The 13,822-nt window shown below is 43.1% G+C and overlaps 1 protein-coding gene across 1 annotated transcript in view; it reads right to left on the bottom strand.

The window, feature by feature from the left end:
- gabrg3 (gamma-aminobutyric acid type A receptor subunit gamma3) overlaps positions 1-13,822 on the bottom strand; it is a 595,554-nt gene that overhangs the window by 566,317 nt on the left and 15,415 nt on the right. Inside the window, exon 3 of the mRNA XM_043692286.2 lies at positions 4,354-4,421. Within this exon, the coding sequence (XP_043548221.1) occupies positions 4,354-4,421 (68 nt within the window). The remainder of the gene's footprint in view (positions 1-4,353; positions 4,422-13,822) is intronic.

Genomic DNA, 13,822 nt, shown 5'->3' with positions numbered 1-13,822 from the left:
TTTTAAGTGGGCAACTCCCGACTTTTAAAAATTGACCCCTAATTCCAGATTCTTCCATAAGTCAAAAACATCCTCTCCACGTTAAACCTGTCAAGACCACTCAGGATCTTATCTTTCAATCAAATCATCACTTACTGTTCTAAAGTCCAGCAGATACAAGCCTAGTCTATCCAACCTTCACTCAAAAGAGGACCTGTCCACTCCAGGCATTAATCTGATAGGCATTTACTGATCTGCTTCCAATCTACTTACAACGCTCCTAAAATAAGGTGGCCAATATCGTGCCAGTGCTACAGACATAGTCTCACAATGCTTTGTATAATTGAAGTATAAACTTCAACATTTGTATTAAATTTTCTTTGCAGTTGCTAATATTCTATGAGTGTTCCGAATTACTTGCTATGTCTGCAAACTAACATTTTGCAATTCATGAAGAGAACACCTAGATCCTTCTGCATCTCAGAACTCTGCAATCTCTCATCATTCAGAATTTTTTTTATTCTTCCTGCCAAAATGAACAAACTCACATTATATTCATTCGCCGGATCTTTGCTCTCTCACCTTACCTATCTACAGCCCGGCGTTGCATCCTTATTTCCCTTCACAACTTATTTTCTTACAGAATTTGAGTCCCTCCTCCCCTTAAGACTTACTAATTGGATATCAGATTGTACAACTGAGACAATACTATATTAATCCCCTAGGGCTCTGAAAATGATAGCTCACGGAAGACAAACTTTGGCAATGAATGTCAAGTTAAGTCTTCCCTTTTTCCAAGGGAACAATAAAAACTGTTGATGTTAATAGAAGGTAGAAACCCTTCAGTGATTATGACATTTAATATTCCAGCTCCTGACCCATGTGGCCTGCTCAATATGACATCTGCTATGCACCAGAAGTTCTGTTTAAAATAAAATGAGGGGCTCTTGCATTATCATGCAAAGTCATTTCATTTTGCTGGAAGTACAACATTTGACAATGGGTATCATCCGTCCTAAAGTGTCAAATTACTAAGTCATCTTATCCATTTCCTGAAATATGCACTTTAAATGTGCTCAAGTGTCTCAGGTTTCCCAACAGCCACTTTTTAAACTCTGAATAAGTATGAGAAAAGATGAAATACTACTGTTGATAATGACCTTATTACATTGTCAAAATGCCTTGAAATGCTTTGAATAATGAATTCTGTGTTGGCTGCAGTGATTGCTTTGTAGGCAAGCAGTCCTCAAGAAAAGATCTCTCAAGTGACAAAGGCATGTCAATGTCTGCTCTTCAAACTCACTGGCTATACTGTTGTAAGGTGGGCACAGCAGTTGATAATGAATTCAACTTGTATTCTTCCAGGCAGTAATGGCATTCTGAGACTTGAGCTTGGCGTGCTAGAAGCAGGAAAGTGCTTTTGTAACTGTACCTTTTTACAATGCAGTGAACTTGTAGGGAGGCACAAAGAATGCGAATTTCAGTTATGAATGCTGATCTGCATCTCTGTTTGACGCACTAGTTGCTGTCAAAAGAGAAATGCTCCACCTGCCTCACTGTGCCAGCATTAGGTATCTTGAAACACTCCAGAAAATAATTGACAGACTTTTGTAAACAAGACTCAGAATCTGCCACATTGATGTTTTTTTCCCTGTCATCGCAGTGCAATCCCAAAGGACCTGGACAGATCTACATATTCAGATTTGAGCTTGGTTGAGTAGGTGGAACCCTTAAAGGAATTGGCACATGAATATCATCAGGTTCCCACACAACTGCAGCTATTTTGTGTTATTTCTCAAATACATACAATCACAATGGACACTGGATGAACCCCCTCTTTCAAAGTTACGTGCTATCAGTGCATGAGATTATATTTAAAATTCAAGTTTTAAAACATGATTGCAGCACACTTCTTGGATACCTGATTTTCCAATATTATATATCTCCCTTTAAAATATACAAGTTATTACACTGATGACGTTAACAGTGTCTAACAAATCACCTATACAGCTTACTGACTGTAAACTATTTCTCAATAAACTTGCACTTACTCCTCTAGTGAGAATGTTATTGGACTCTGATGAGAGATAGAGAGCAAGGGGCGGGAAGGGGGAAGGGAAGGGAGGAGGGCAGGGGGGAGGGGTAGAGAGAGAGTGAGGGAGCTACACAAATACTGTAAATTTGGTGGATACCATGTCTTTTATAAATATAACAGAGAGATCCCATAGTGTTTTTCTCAGCTCAATATTTACATTAAACCTGATTTGACCTTTCTACTTATGTTTTATGCCATTATTTGAACTTTCTATTAGATTACTGCCTTCTGCTCATTTTAAACTACCACTTATTCATTATCCCAGACCATTACTGTGTATTGTCCATTAAATGATGACCTTCTGATCTGGGGTCTGCCTTTGTTTTCCATTTTACATGCCTACATGTGCAATATGTAGTAAAATAACATACTGTCTGATTGGATATTAGTTCATTGAAATAATGTTAAATTGTACGCCACCAAGGAACAATTTCAATTAAACCTTTATATTTTGATTGGTCAGGATATATTTTGTCCATGAATAGATTTGAACAGCAATTGTGTGAAAATGCATTTAGAACAGTCAAATGGAGGTGAAAGTCTCCAATACACAATACATACAACTGCTACTAAAGAGATCCAGGAGATCCAGCTGAGAATTGAAGAAGCGGTGACATAATGAAAACAAACTACTGGCAAAGTCTGCAGCATACCCATGCATTGGCACATCTTTCTGGGATCCTGCAACTCCAGGCTGACTGACACAAAGTTGCCAGTGCTGTTAAAATGGAACGGTCTCTTCTGGGGAAGGGGAAGGGGAAGGAAAGACTTGCAATTATTCAGCGAGTTGCAGTTTCACCTCAGAGCATCTGAAACTCCTGCACCACCATGCAAGTAATGTAGAAAACAGGGCAGCCAATTTGTGTACTGTAAGCTGGCTTTACTATCAAACTGATGTCAGTGGAGTAGCTTAGACAAAAACCCTCAAGTGGTGCATCTCCTATGGAACAGTTGGTTCAATGTTATATTTTCAAATCATTGTGAACAAAAGGCAGCATTTTTATCTCTAATGAAAATATCCCTTTGCTCTTTGTTTTATCACTATTGACCTTTCTGCTTAAACAGTAACAATGATCACATCATCATGAGAAATAAATTGATCCAGGAACTGATCTAATGTGCGTGCTTGCAAATACCTTAGAAGGCATATGGCTCAAAGCTAAGGCCGCAAAAGGAAGTGGACTCGGAGACATTGAGAAGTCAATCAGGTGCACAGGAACAGAGTGGTGAGGCCATTACCTTTCCAACTTCACCATGTGACCATGAGGTCAGAGGAATGGAAGGTCAAGTTCAGCCTGTCCACCCCTTAGATCAACTGAGACCCTTTCGACCAAGCCTGCCTGTTGGGTCGGCTGCAATGAATATGCAACGGAGACAGGATGGAGCGGGGAGGGGGGTCGATTTCCTTAGGACTGGATGCCCGTTGCCAGATGGAGGACCCCACCAGTAGCAACAGGTGGCTGAAGGGAAGCGCTTCTTTGGCCACCAGACCCTGTCTTAGCCTGCCATATTGGACCAACAATCAGGCACTGTTCCTGATCACCAGCCTTCTACCATCTCTGGTGGGGCTGCTGGGAGGGAAGAGCTACCTCTGATAGATTGGCTACTCTCCAAGGTGGGATGTTTGCCTCAAGAATTCCAGGAACAGTGTTGGCTGCTAAATATCTGACAGAGATTTGATCTCATTGAGAATCCTGGAAGTATCTGTGCCAGTGTTGCCACTGGCCTTCTGACCATTGACCAGAGCCAATACCACAGTCATTATACTGAACTCGCGTATCTTTACTGATGTTAATTCAGCTGAGGAGATAATTTCTCCTTCAAAATGTGTCCCTGTAAGGAAGGAACATATGAAAGGAAGGAATGGTCATTGAGTCCCTCCCGACCTTTGCACCATTCCATAAGATCAAAAATGATTTGTATCTCAGCTTCACTTGCCCACCTTGATCCCTTTGATACTCAAAGGTAAAAGAAATGGTCAATATCACCGCAACAAAATAAATCGTTAACTTGTTTTTTTCGCATATTTTCAATTTTGGAGAAGCATCCCATTGTAAAGTATAATATTCAGTTGGTGGTTGTACCTATTTCAATGTCCTACCATAGTTCAACCTGACTGTATCATTCATGGCAGATGCAGTTTAATGTGAACACATATGCAAATTGTTTCTGTGTTAACTTCTAAAAGCTAAACCATTACCACTATAATGCAGCAATCTTTTGTTCATCACAGCAAATTAAATTAGGATGACAATGCCTTAGCTGGAAAGCTGACTTACCATGTTAATTGATGACACAGGCCCAATGCTGTTTACATAAATATCAACATCGATAACAGTTGGTTTCACTGTTAAAAAAGGGGAAACAAAAGTTGTATGTTAATAAACAGCAAACCGACGCCATTCTCATTAATCACCACATTTTATGTTGCCTTAATAACACCTTCTTGCACTCATATCTGCAGCAGTTATAATGATGGCATTACAATTTAGAGAATAAACTACTTGCATTTATATACAACCGATTAAGTCTTGAGGGCTTCCCACAGTGTTTTACTGCCAAGAAGTATTTTCAGCCACTATTAGGATGCACAGAGCACAGCAGTTATTGGGATGGAGGGAGCACAGTAGTTATTGGGATGTAGGAAGCACAGCAATTATTGGGATGAAGGAAGAACAGCAGTTATTGGGATGTAGAGAACACAGCAGTTATTGGGATTTAGGGAGCACAGCAGTTATTGGGATTTAGGGAGCACTGCATTTATTGGGATATATGGGGGAACAGAGTTATTGGGATGTAGAGAGCACAGCAGTTATTGGGATGTAGGGAACACAGCAGTTATTGGGATGTAAGGGGGAACAGTCATTGGGATGTAGAGAGCACAGCGGTTATTGGGATGTAGGGAGCACGGCAGTTATTGGGATGTAGGGAACACAGCAGTTATTGGGATGTAGGGAACACAGCAGATATTGGGATATAGGGAGCACAGCAGTTATTGGAATGTAGGGAACACAGCAGTTACTGGGATGTAGGGAACATGGCAGTTACTGGGATGTAGGGAGAACAGCAGTTATTGGGATGTAAGGGGGGAACAAAGTCATTGGGATTTAGGGAACACGGCAGTTATTGGGATGTAGGGAACACAGCAGTTACTGGGATGCAGGGATCATGGCAGTTACTGGCATGTAGGGAACACGGCAGTTATTGGGATGTAGGGAACACGGCAGTTATTGGGATGTAGGGAACACAGCAGTTACTGGGATGCAGGGAGCACAGCAGTTATTGGGATGTAGGGAACACGGCAGTTATTGGGATGTAGGGAACACGGCAGTTACTAGGATATAGGGAACACAGCAGTTATTGGGATGTAGGGAACACGGCAGTTATTGGGATGTAGGGAACACGGCAGTTACTGGGATGCAGGGAGCATGGCAGTTACTGGCATGTAGGGAACACGGCAGTTATTGGGATGTAGGGAACACGGCAGTTACTAGGATATAGGGAACACAGCAGTTATTGGGATTTAGGGAACACAACAGTTATTGGGATATAGGGAGCACAGCAGTTATTGGGATGTAGGGAACACAGCAGTTACTGGCATGTAGGGAACACAGCAGTTATTGGGATATCGGGAGCACAGCAGTTACTGGGATGTAGGGAGCACGGCAGTTGCTGGGATGTAGGGAACACGGCAGTTATTGGGATGTAGGGAAAACAGCAGTTATTGGGATGTAGGGAGCACGGCAGTTACTGGGATGTAGGGAGAACAGTAGTTATTGGGATGTAGGGAGCACAGCAGCGATTGGGATGTAGGGAACACAGCAGTTACTGGGATGTAGGGAACTCAGCAGTTATTGGGATGTCGGGAACACAGCAGTTACTGGGATGTAGGGAACACGGCAGTTACTAGGATGTAGGGAACACGGCAGTTACGGGGATGTAGGGAACGCGGCAGTTATTGGGATGTAGGGAACATAGCAGTTACTGGGATGTAAGGAACACGGCAGTTACTGGGATGTAGAGAACACAGCAGTTATTGGGATGTCGGGAACACAGCAGTTACTGGGATGTAGGGAACACAGCAGTTACTAGGATGTAGGGAACACGGCAGTTACGGGGATGTAGGGAACACGGCAGTTACTGAGATTTAGGGAACATGGCAGTTATTGGGATGTAGGGAGCACGGCAGTTATTGGGATGTAGGGAACACAGCAGTTAATGGGATGTAGGGAACACGGCAGTTATTTGGATGTAGGGAACACGGCAATTACTGAGATTTAGGGAACATGGCAGTTATTGGGATGTAGGGAGCACGGCAGTTATTGGGATGTAGGGAACACAGCAGTTAATGGGATGTAGGGAACACGGCAGTTATTTGGATGTAGGGAACACGGCAGTTAATGGGATGTAGGGAACACGGCAGTTATTTGGATGTAGGGAACACGGCAGTTATTTGGATGTAGGGAACACGGCAGTTACTGGGATGTAGGGAACACGGCAGTTATTGGAATGTAGGGAGCACGGCAGTTACTGGGATGTAGGGAACACGGCAGTTACTGGGATGTAGGGAACACGGCAGTTATTGGAATGTAGGGAGCACGGCAGTTACTGGGATGTAGGGAACACGGCAGTTACTGGGATGTAGGGAGAACAGCAGTTATTGGGATGTAAGGGGGGAACAAAGTTATTGGGATTTAGGGAACACGGCAGTTATTGGGATGTAGGGAACACAGCAGTTACTAGGATGTAGGGAACACGGCAGTTTCTGGGCTGTAGGGAACACAGCAGTTATTGGGATGTAGGGAACACGGCAGTTACTGGGCTGTAGGGAACACGGCAGTTACTAGGATGTAGAGAACATGGCAGTTATTGTGATGGAGGGAGCACAGCAGTTTCTAGGATGTAGGGAACACGGCAGTTATTGGGATGTAGGGAACACAGCAGTTACTGTGATGTAGGGAACAGAGCAGTTATTGGGATGTAGGGAACACAACAGTTATTGGGATGTAGGGAACACGGCAGTTACTGGGATGTAGGGAGCACAGCAGTTATTGGGTTTTGGGAACACAGCAGTTATTGGGATGTAGGTAACACGGCAGTTACTAGGATGGAGGGAACAAGGCAGTTACTGGGATGTAGGGAGCACAGCAGTTATTGGGATGTAGGGAGCACAGCAGTTATTGGGATGTAGGGAGCACGGCAGTTATTGGGATTTAGGGAACATGGCAGTTATTGGGATGTAGGGAACACAGCAGTTATTGGGATGTAGGGAGCACGGCAGTTATTGGGATTTAGGGAACATGGCAGTTATTGGGATGTAGGGAGCACGGCAGTTATTGGGATGTAGGGAACACAGCAATTATTGGGGTGTAGGGAGCACAGCAGTTATTGGGATTTAGGGAACACAGCTGTTATTGGGATATAGGGAACACAGCAGTTATTGGGATGTAGGGAGCACGGCAGTTATTGGGATGTAGGGAACATAGCAGTTATTGGGATTTAGGGAACACAGCTGTTATTGGGATATAGGGAACACAGCAGTTATTGGGATGTAGGGAGCACGGCAGTTATTGGGATGTAGGGAACACCGCAATTATTGGGATGTAGGGAACACCGCAATTATTGGGATGTAGGGAGCACAGCAGTTATTGGGATTTAGGGAACACAGCAGTTATTGGGATGTAGGGAGCACAGCAGTTATTGGGATGTAGGGAACACAGCAGTTATTGGGATGTAGTGAACACAGCAGTTATTGGGATGTAGGGAACACGGCAGTTACTGGGATGTAGGGAACACGGCAGTTATTGGGATGTAGGGAGCACAGCAGTTATTGGGATGTAGGGGGGTTCAATGTTATTGGGATGTAGGGAGCACAGCCATTATTGGGATGTCGGGAAAATAACCGATATTGGGATGTAGGGATAACAGCAGTTATTGAGATGTAGGAGCACAGCATTTATTGGGATGTAGGGAGAACAACCGATATTGGATGTTGGGAGCACAGCTGTTATTGGGATGTACAGAGCAAAACAGTTATTGGGATGTAGGGAGCAGAGCAGTTACTGGGATGTACGGAGCACAGCAGTTATTGGGATGTAGGGAAAACAGCAGTTATTGGGATGTAGGGAGTACAACTTAAATTGGGGTGTAGGGAGAACAACCGATACTGGGATGCAGGGAGCAGAGCAGTTATTGGGATGTACGGAGCACTGCAGTTATTGGAATGTAGGGAAAACAGCAGTTATTGGGATGTAGGTAGCACAGCAGTTATTGGAATGTTGGGTGGGAGAAAAGTTATTCGGATGTAGGGAACACAGCAGTTACTGGGTTCTTGGGAGAACAGCCGTTATTGGGATGTCAGGAGCTCAGCAGTTATTGGGATGTAGTTAGCTCAGCATTTATTGAGATGTATGGAGCACGGCAGTTATTGGGATGTTGGGAGCACGGCAGTTATTGGGATGTGGGAGGGATCAAAGTTATTGGGATGTAGGGCTGAGGATCAAAGTTATTGGGATGTGGGAGGGATCAAAGTTATTGGGATGTGGGGGGGGGATCAAAGTTATTGGGATGTGGGGGGGATCAAAGTTATTGGGATGTGGGGGGGGGATCAAAGTTATTGGGATGTGGGAGGGATCAAAGTTATTGGGAAGTAGGGAGCACTGCAGTTATTGGGATGTAGGGAGAACAACTGATATTGGGATGTAGGGAGAACAGCAGTTATTGGGATGTAGGGAGAACAGCAGTTATTGGGATGTAGGGAGAACAGTAGTCACTGGGATCGTGGGAGAACAACCGTTATTGGGATGTCAGGAGCTCAGCAGTTATTGGGATGTAGGGAGCACAGCATTTATTGGGATGTAGGGAGCACAGTCGTTATTGGGATGTTGGGAGCACAGCCATTATTGTGTGCGAAGCAAGGTCCAATGATGAAACAAGTAGGTAATCTTTTTCTAATTTATATGTCACAATTATCATCCAGGGAAATTTGGAGAACTAACTTTCCTCTTTGTATTTGTGCCATGTGATCAGCAATGTACATTTGAGAAGGCAGAAATATCAGTTTAAAAATATGTTGCTGGAAAAGCGCAGCAGGTCAGGCAGCATCCAAGGAGAAGGAGAATCGACATTTCGGGCATAAGCCTGAAGAAGGGCTTATGCCCGAAACGTCGATTCTCCTTCTCCTTGGATGCTGCCTGACCTGCTGCGCTTTTCCAGCAACATATTTTTAAGCTCTGATCTCCAGCATCTGCAGTCCTCACTTTCTCCTAGAAATATCAGTTTATCAATTTCTCCAAGAAACAGCTCCTCTGACTATACAGGACTCCCACGTCAGCTAACAATGTGAACCCAAAGCTCTGGATGGGACTCAAACTCAACCTTCTGACTCAGGTGAGAATCCTATCACTGAGTCACTGCTCGCAATAAAGCTGTGGTTTAAAATGGTATCTTTGTTAAAAAAAAAGTGAACACACGTTATTGGAAAGTTCCCTTCACCCTAATGTGGAGGCACTGGTGTGGGCAAAGTTAAAAATTACACAACACCAGCTTATAGTCCAACAGGTTTATTTGGAAGCACTAGCTTTCGGAGCATTGCTCCTTCATCAGGTCACAACCATCTGACGAAGGAGCAGTGCTCCAAAAGCTAGTGCTTCCAAGTAAACCTGTTGGACTATAACCTAGTGTTGTGAGATTTTTTTTAACTTTGTCCTTCATCCAGTACGTCATTATATCAAACATTAGGCTTCAATCTTTGAGTTAAGTCATGATCATGAAGTGCAGGGCTTCGTGAAGCTACTAAAAGAGAAGTTTCTGGAATCCAAGGAAGACGGAGATATGTCTGCATCTTCCAGAAGTGTGCTTTTATTGCCTGTGCAGTGGCTTATGAGCATTTAGAAACTTCTCAGCTGAACAAAAAGAGACATTTGGACAGGCAAGCACAGGCTTACATGCTCCAACTGGGAGACTGTTTTTGCAATTATCTACTGACCCAGCTTACAGGGTCTTCTTAACACCCAAGTCCCTTTGGACATCAACACTTTCCAAACTTTCATCACTTGTTGACCATAAGACCATAACAAAAACAGTAATTGCTAGAAAAGCTGAGCAGTTCTGGCAGCATTGGTGGAGGGAAATCAGAGTTGACATTCCAGGTTGAGTGACCCTTCCTCAGAACTGATAGTAGCTTGGAAAATGTCAGTTTTATGCAGAAGATAAAGTGGGTTAAGAAGTAAACAATCAGTGGAGATAGAGCCCAAAGTGAGAAAAGAACAGTTGGACAGACAGAGGAGTCGATAATGATCTGGTTTGGAGGGTGAATAGCTATTAATGGGGACTGTTAGGAACTAACAATGCGTTGTGTGTAATAGCAGACAACCATATTACAGACAACCCATCGTTAATCACTAATAGTGCCCATTAATAGCTATTCAACCTCCAGACTGGGTCATTAATGACTTCTTTGTCCGTCCAACTGTTCTTTTCTCACTTTGGGCTCTATCCCCACCTGTCGTTTACTCCTTACACCTTCCCCCCACCCAATCCTCTGCACATAAACTGACATTTTCCTAGCTACCATCGGTTATGAGGAAGGGTCACTCTACCCAAAAGGTTAACTGATTTCTCTCCTCAGATGCAGCCAGATCTGCTGAGTTTTTCCAGCAATATCTGTTTTTGCTTCTGATTTACAGCATCATGCAGTCCTTTCAGTTTTTGTATGATCATAATATATCGGAGCAGAATTAGAACATTTGCCCTTCTAGTCTGCTCCACCATTCAATCATTGTTGATATGTTTCTTAAACCCATACCCCTCGATCCTGCAGAATCTATCTATTTCTGTCTTAAATACACTCAGTGACTTGGCCTCCACAGCCTTCTGCAGCAACGACCTCCACAGACTAACCACCCTCAGGCTGAAGAAATTCCTCTTCATCCCAATTTGAAAGGGTCATCCCTTCACTCTGAGGCTGTGTCCTCAGGTCCTAGACTCTCCACCTCGTGAAAACATCTTCTCCACATCCACTCTATCCAGGCCTCTCAGTGTTCTCTTAAGGTTCAATCAGATCCACCCTTCATCCTTCTAAATTCCACTGAGTATAAACTGCAGAGACCTTAACTGCTCCTCATATGACAAGTTTTTCATTCCTGGGATGATTCTTGCAAACCTTCTCTGAACTCTCTGCAATGCCAGCACATCCTTATATATGGGGCCCAAAACTGCTAACACTATTCAAAATGGGTCCTGATCAGGGACTTATACAGCCTTAGCAGTACATCTCTGGCTCTTGTATATTCTAGGCTTCTAGAAATGAATGCCAATATTGCCTCTGCTTAACTGCCAAGTGAACCTGCTTGTTAACCTTAAGATAATCCCGAACAAGGATTCCAAAGTTCCCTTGTTCCTCAAATTTCAGAAACCTTTCCCCATTTGGAAAGCAGTCTTTGCATCTATTCTTCTGACTAAAGTGTAAAATGCCACACATTCCCACATTGAAAAGCTAAAGGAGGTGCCCAGGTCAACTGCCATAATTCCAAAAACCAAAGGGAAATATCATATTCCTAGGGATGTACAAGTTCTACTCCAAGTTATTTGTGAGATTTAACACTCTGCCATGTCCCCTGCCAAGTGCTCTCAAAAGAAAATCAAAGATGGGGTAGACCAAGACTTTATGCAAAATTAAAGGCGAGCTTAGTAAGTGATCCAGAGCCCAAGACCTTTGTAAACTTTGGCCAGCAACCTAGGGGCAGGCAGTAACCTACCTGCCAAATTCCAGAAAACATTCACCAAAGCAAGCTCAAGTATCTTATTAGCTCTGCAGCATTTTGAAACCTATTCTCTGAAATAACTCAGAGGCTGGTATCCCATCGCCAAGTTGCCCTTTATTTTCGTGTGGATACTGATCCAGCCCCCTCAGAGCCAGCTGTCAGAGTGAACAGAACCTTCTGACATTCCTGTTTTTTTAAATTTTCTCAAAACCCCAGAAAACAAACAAACTCAGTAAACAATATAAAGGACCAAAAGAACTTCAAAATATAACTCCTCCTTACTGCAAAGAAACCAACAACAAAAAATCAGTCTCCTCTTCTCTTGAGAGAGCAGAGTCCTCCCCTTCCCTTCATTCCACACTGATCCAGTTCCCTCAGAGCCAGCACTCAGAGTGAACACTCCTGTTTATTATTTTTTCCTCCATTAACCCCACACTAACGCTTAACTGCGGTAGTGCTTATTTTTTTCCCCCAGCACCCATGTTGTGTGTGTGTGCAGGTGTGACACTCCTGTTTATATCTGTCAGCCAGGGCTCCCTGATTGAACCAGATTAACAGCCCCAATCAGGGAATTCCTTTTCTATGAGGTCCATTTAGCTAACCTCGTTCCAATTACTAAATTCTCGAATGGGCAATGAGGAACTCTGGGATATGTAGACCACAACTCTTTGAAATTTCTGACTAATATCAGGGTCTCCACTGGAGATTGTTCATATAGCCCTATAACCTAAAATATAGTGGAAAAAGAACAATTTCATCACTGATGTCTTGTCATATGTGTAGACCCTTCAAATTTAGACAATGACACTATATCTGTTAGTTGTACATTTGACTTTCAACAGTGAATGAAAGCATTAGCAAAAATACACCAGAACTTAAGGAGTCATATCAGACTCTAAACTTTAATTCTGTTTGTCTCACCACAGATGCTGCCAGACATGCTGAATTTCTCCAGCATTTTCTGTTTTAATTGTTCTTTTTTCTGGGACCAATCTGATGATCACTGACTGAGCATATACCACCACAGAGTCTTTACAGAAAAGGCAGATAGTGGTTATCAACATTTTTATTGCTTTATAACAATAAGTATAAATATATTGCAAATCAGATATACTTACTAGCAGTCTCAGAAGCTCTACTGACTACATCTCTCCCCATGAAGGCTAATGGAGAACTCACTGTCAGGCTTATAGCCTTGGCAATAAACCTGAAATTCATGAGTGTTTCCCAATGCAAATTCAAGACCTGTTGACTGCATTTCTTCTCATCCCTGACTTGAACTGTGTGTTGACAGTTGACTATCAGTGACTTGACATGAAACCTTGTGGTGCAGAGATAATATCCCTATTGTTGAGCCAGAAGACCTAGGTTCAAGACACACTGAGTCCAGAGCACGTGAAGTAACATTTCTGAAGATGTTGTTGAGGAAATTATCTAAAAGTAGAACTCACGATCTCCACCCACAGATTGTGTGTGACATCAACAGAATGGTTGGGGCTAAGGCACCTTCAACATCAACGTTTTCAGTACTGTTGTCGTGAGCATCTTGCGGCACTGAGGTCTGGACAGCACAACTGGAAGAAAAAGTAGTATTTCTTTTTCATCACCTTCTGGTTCCAACTCTTTCCCATAACATTCAAGTTTGGCTAAATGGATGAACATAATGTATCTGGGTGAAATAGACTCATCTGGTTTTGTGGAACAGTGCTAATGTCCCCACCTCTGGGCCAGAAGCTCCGGGTTCAAGTCCCATGCTAAATAGCAATGGCAATCATTGCAGTTCTCTGCCCATAAGCATGGATAGATCTAAGGGCCCAACCCTTGAAATTGATGGTGGGAGAACAGACAGATTCATGCTGGAGCAATCAGGAATAGAATGAGAGAATAAGATGTTCCAGATATATCTCCAGGATGCACACTATTGGGAGATGAATCAGATAAATAAAGATATTGCAGTTAAATAACTAACACAAAGTTATAAAAA

The sequence above is a fragment of the Chiloscyllium plagiosum genome, unplaced genomic scaffold, assembly GCF_037043375.1.
Source record: "Chiloscyllium plagiosum isolate Xiang-an unplaced genomic scaffold, Cpla_swu_hap1 HiC_scaffold_6, whole genome shotgun sequence".
NCBI classification, from domain to species: domain Eukaryota; kingdom Metazoa; phylum Chordata; class Chondrichthyes; order Orectolobiformes; family Hemiscylliidae; genus Chiloscyllium; species Chiloscyllium plagiosum.
This window is presented reverse-complemented; position numbering and strand designations above follow the sequence as displayed.